Source organism: Microtus ochrogaster, chromosome 4, assembly GCF_000317375.1.
Source record: "Microtus ochrogaster isolate Prairie Vole_2 chromosome 4, MicOch1.0, whole genome shotgun sequence".
Lineage (NCBI taxonomy): Eukaryota > Metazoa > Chordata > Mammalia > Rodentia > Cricetidae > Microtus > Microtus ochrogaster.
The window spans coordinates 50,608,715-50,613,607 of NC_022011.1; the positions used below are offsets into that span (position 1 = coordinate 50,608,715).

The window sequence follows — 4,893 nt, forward strand, 5'->3', positions numbered from 1 at the left end:
GGGAAAAGACCCCTAGCCATCTGCAGCTTCAAGACAGGAGTCCATGTGCCTTAGGCATTTACCAGACTGCAAGTCTCTCTGAGTTTATACATAGCACATGCATGCAGGTAATTGAGAGCCTAAGAAAGCACATATCCCCTGGAACTGGAGCTGCAGGTAGCTGTGATCCACCCTATGGGTGCTAGGAACTCAACCCAAGAGCAGAAAGGACTCTTAACAGCTGAGCCACCAGCTCCAGTCTGTGATTCTGTCCCATGGCTGTGTACATATGACCGCCTTGCTTTCTTTCTATGTCTGAGCCACCGTTGTTCTGCATATGAGCAGGGGCTAGTGCACACCTTGCTGAGGAGGGGACACATCTTTAGGCACACACCTTGAGAGTCACATAGTAGGCTCCCACTTCCCTCTTTTTCCAAGATGAATCTAAGGTTCGGTGTCCTGCCCTGGGATTCAGGAAGGTTCCTGAGAATGGAGCTCAGGACTGTCTGGCTTCAGTGACCTCCTCTGTGTCAATGAGCGTGTCAGCCAGCTGGATGAGCACACTGTGTGCAGGAGGGGTTCGTCCCGCTCTTCTCACCCTCAGGGCTCCTGACAAGGGAGGCTGCATCTCTACCTCAGACTCACTTTCTTGCCAGGGCAAATCTACAAGTAGCCCTGTCCCATCATCCTCTGGGTATTGAGTGTTATCTAGAAATTTCCAACAATGATGACCTTTATCTGGTCCATTGAAAAGCTGGCCATGGTGAATGTCCAGGAAGGGACTGATCAGTCATCCTTGCCAACTTCCTGGGGACCCTGGGCTTAGGCAGTATAAAGGGCAGCTGAGTGGAGCCCCAGCACAGCCTCCTCAGCTAGCTCAGTGACTTGTTGGGGACCTGTGAGGACAGACTCTGGAGATGAAGACCCTGATCCTGTGCCTTGGCCTCGGCCTTGTTGCTGCCCTACAGGCCCAGGCCTTCCGTGTCACAGAAGAGAATATAGATGTGAGGCTGAGCAGGGCAGGGGCTGCGAGGGGGGTTATGGGAGATGGGGCAGAAGGAACTGATGCTGTGGGTTGGAGGGGCCATTGCTTCTTCATCTAAAGAGACATCATTTCAGAGCCAGGCTTGAACCCCTGCTCTGAGGGAATGCCAGACACAGCACAAGGAATCTGGTCAGATGGTTCTGGGTGCACAGGGTGGAGGAGGTCAGAGTCCAGAGTCCATCTCTCCTCACTGTTCTCTGGGAGTGCAGGGTCTGTGATAGTGTCACACCTGCAAGGGTTGGTGACCACACTGCTGTGGCCCTGGTTGAACTAGCTTATTTGATGGGTTGATAGAAGGGGAAACACTTCACATGTCCAGAACATGGAGGCAAGCTAGAGACAGGGCTAAGGACTAGGGGCAGTCCTGAGGTCTCTCTGAGTCCTGATGGGCGGGTGCCTTCTCCAGCTGACAGGAATGTGGTATTTGAAAGCTACAGCATCTGACAAAGAGATTCCTGGCCTGGATTTAAGGTCTATGTCTGTGACTCCCATGACCATCACGACCCTGGAAGGAGGCAACCTGCAAGTCAACTTCACTGTCCTGTGAGTGTGTGCCAACTGAGTTGGTAGCATTCTTCTTGGCCTTTGCCACATAGGAGAACTGGGGGCTGAGTGGGGTGCATGGGGTTAGCTGGGGGACTGGGACCACAGAACCACTGAGGGTGTCTCACTTTAGAGATGACCATGGTACAGTCAGTAGTGCAGAGAAAATATCTCATATGGAAGTGGCACCCACTTTCTATTCTATGGGACATCCTTTGTCAGTGACCCAGGCCCTTGGAGAAGGGTTTCAGTGCCAAATCCAGGATAAACATTCAGTCTGGGTCTGTTTTCTCTCTAGCGTAAAATTCTGCCTGTAAGGGAGGCAGGGGCCAGGATTTCACAACACTTGAGAGGTGTACGGCACCCCAGGGAGAAAGTTTATCAGGTTCTGCAGAGACACTGAAATCCCAGCCTATTCCCACTGGTGTGACCTTTGGGACCAGTCTCTGGTGTGACCTGTCATGTGTGTGAGCTCTTCTCTTTGAAGACTATTACCTGTGCTGTCTCACACCTGTGTGACTTCCCATCCCTGTGGTCTCTACCTTCTTGTCTGATCTCATATTTGGGTTCCTGTCGCTTTAGTAGCTCCTGAAGAAGACAGTGTCTGAGCTGTCTTTACCAGGTCCGGCATTTGGGCAGCCCCTGCCCTGTCAGTTACCCTGGAGTGAGCTCTTTCTTCTTTTCCCCGAATCATGCTCTCTGAGTCGTTTCCTCAATGGCTGGGTGACAGGGATTGTTGGGCTCCTCCCTAAGTATCTCCAGAGACAGAGGGTGAGGCCCAGGAGTCACACAGTATGCAGGTGAGGAAGGGAGGATTTGTTTCAGACGATGTCTACCAACCAAGTAGCTCAGGTTCTCTGAGGGAGTGAGCAAGAGGCTGTCGGGGTACAGCCAGCATGTGACATGACACAAAACTGAGTCATTGTGGGAGTCAGAGGACTTGAGCACGTGACTCAGGAGGCCTGTTGGTAATGTAATTGGGACCCAGTGAAGCCTGCACTTCCTTGGTCACCTTGGGACCAGGCACCTGTAGACAATATTGTGGGTGCTGCCAGGAGGAGAGTTGTGTGGCTGGGCAGTGTGTCTCACAGACTTCTGTGTTCCAGGATTGAAGGACGATGCCACGAGATGAACACTGTCCTAGAGAAGACATCTGTGCCGATAAAATACACAGCCTGTGAGTCCCTTGGCCTGTGAGGGCTGTACCCAACCTCCTTGACACACATGAGACCTGTGTGGCCATCCCACGGTGACCCATGGCCTGAGGACCTTTGCTTCTTCTAACCCTGTTAATTCCCATGATGGCTCCCATGAGGCAGTTTTCCTGATGGGAAGGGAACAGCTGACACCAAACACTACATCGGGTGTGGTAGATGGGTCCCTAGATGAGAATCGGCTGTTTACTTAGTTAGGGTACGGTTGTAGGAACGCAACCCTGTGTTAGGAAAGGGCTTGTTTTGTGTGCTTTTTTTGTTCGGTGTTCCCCTTCGGTGGTCGTCTTGACAGGACGTCAGGCCAGGCAGTGTATCGGGGTTGGTTCTGGGGGTTTATGGGGTTGCTTTTTAGTCTTTTTCTTTTCTTGGTTTGTTCTTTTTGTTTTCTTATGTTGGTTTGTTCTTTGGGTGTGGGCCTTGGTTGTCGATCCTTCCTTTCGATCATTCCCTGTAAGTTCCCCTACGGTCTGATGTTGTGTGATCTTTTTGCTGCCTTTTCTTTCTTGGTCTTTGCTTGTTTTTGCTTGTTTTGGGTTGTGTTAAGTTTAGTTAACAGTAGTGCTCAGTGGTGTCCCGTTTTGTCTGGTTTGTTTGTTGTGGGGGTTTGGTGGGGGGTGTCTGTGGTTGGATATGTCTGGTTTCCTTTGTGGCCCCTCGTTTGTGCCCCTGAGTTTTGGCTGTTTGTGGTTCCCTTTGTGTTGCTGGTTTGTTTTGGGTGTTTCTTTTGGCTGGTGGTGTGGGTTGGTGGGTAAGCTGTGGTCGTCTGGGCTGGGGTCTTGTTGGGAGGTTCGGTTGAGGTGTGCGGGGACCCTTTTATCTTTTTTTTGGGGGGGGGGTGTTTTTTTTGGGTCTCTGTGTGTCTCTCTCTCCAGATGTGGGGGCTCTGGGGGTGTCTATCTTGTCTTCTGTTGTGTGGGGGGCCTCTATCTTTTTTTGTGTAAACACCATATACGGGGGGCACTTTTGCGTTTTGTAACTCTTGTGTGTGTTTTCTATTTTTGTGTTGTGGGCCAGATTTTCAGGGTGTGAGGGGGGTCTCCCCTGTTTTGGTTTTGGCTGTGGTATGGGTGTGTGTAGAGCAGGGTCTCTCTTATATAGAGCCGCGCCCCTCTCAGCGCGTGTTCTTGTGTTTTTGTGTGGGAGAGCGCCCGAGCGTCTTGTGCGCTCTCTGTGTGTGTGGGCTGTGCCCATATAGCGGAGAGGGGGCGCGGGGCGCTCTGCGCCGGGTGTGATATTTTTCTGTGGTGTGGTTTTTGTCAGTGTGTCCCCTTTTCCTGTGAGAGACTCTGGTGTGATGTGGGGGCAGTGTGCGTGTGTTCTCGGTGTGATGTGGGGGTGTGGCTGTTGTTTTGTTGTTCTTTTTCCCCCTGTGTTTTCTTCTCTCTCCCCGGGGCTGTTTTTTATCTCCCTCTGTGTGTGGGCTGTGTCTCCCTTTTCCCTCTGTTTTTTTTTTTTCTGTGGTGTGGTGGGGGCTCTCTCTGCTCTCCCCGGTGTGTGTTTTTGACCGTGTGTCTCTTGTGCTCTCTTCTATAGGCAGAGACCGTGACTTCCACCAGGAGGCCCTGGAAGATTTTCAGAATGCTGTGAAGGCTGGAGGCCTCAACACAGAGAGCATCCTCATCCTCAGGCAGAGTGGTAGGAAGCAAGCTGCCATGTTCTCCCATCCTACACAAAGGAGGCAGCGAGTCCCTCAGGACAACAGGCTGCCTCTCACTCAGCTTTGTCCTTTGGGGATGGGATACATGCTGGCTGATGGAGGGCCTTGGTTTTCTGACTGAATTCCCTGGACCTTCTGAATTATGTTCTTTCTTTCTTGGACAGAAACCTGCCCTCTAGGAAGCGATTAGGGTAAGTGGTCATTTTTGTGGGACACTTGAGGAAATCATGGTCCTGGGGTCATTGGGGCTTCTGGAGACCCTGTGTTCTAACCTTTGCCTACCTGTGTGGACAGGTACAGCCTGTGCTACTGGAACACACTCTACCCATGGGTATTTTGCTTCAGGGTTGTTGTTTCCTGGACTTAGAATATCCCTCACTGATACCCTGAAGTTGGTTTGCAACTGGAGAGAATGCCTCTCTGAATGCATCCCCTGCAGTTCTGTGCAGAAGGGA

General features: G+C 51.6%; 1 protein-coding gene across 1 annotated transcript; it reads left to right on the top strand.

The window, feature by feature from the left end:
- Positions 1–896: 896 nt before the first annotated feature.
- LOC101991423 (von Ebner gland protein 1-like) lies at positions 897–4,628 on the top strand. The gene is made up of 5 exons (XM_005346731.1): positions 897–983; positions 1,431–1,567; positions 2,674–2,744; positions 4,315–4,416; positions 4,603–4,628. Exons 1-5 carry the CDS (start codon positions 897–899, stop codon positions 4,626–4,628), a joined length of 423 nt encoding a protein of 140 aa, XP_005346788.1.
- Positions 4,629–4,893: the final 265 nt, after the last annotated feature.

Bases quoted from the DNA above. Each gene is read 5' to 3' on its own strand.
- LOC101991423 (XM_005346731.1), top strand. From the start codon at position 897: ATGAAGACCCTGATCCTGTGCCTTGGCCTCGGCCTTGTTGCTGCCCTA. The intron at 984-1,430 runs GTGAGGCTGAGC...TGCCTTCTCCAG, and splicing joins TCACAGAAGAGAATATAGAT to CTGACAGGAATGTGGTATTT. The intron at 4,417-4,602 runs GTAGGAAGCAAG...TTTCTTGGACAG, and splicing joins CCTCATCCTCAGGCAGAGTG to AAACCTGCCCTCTAGGAAGC.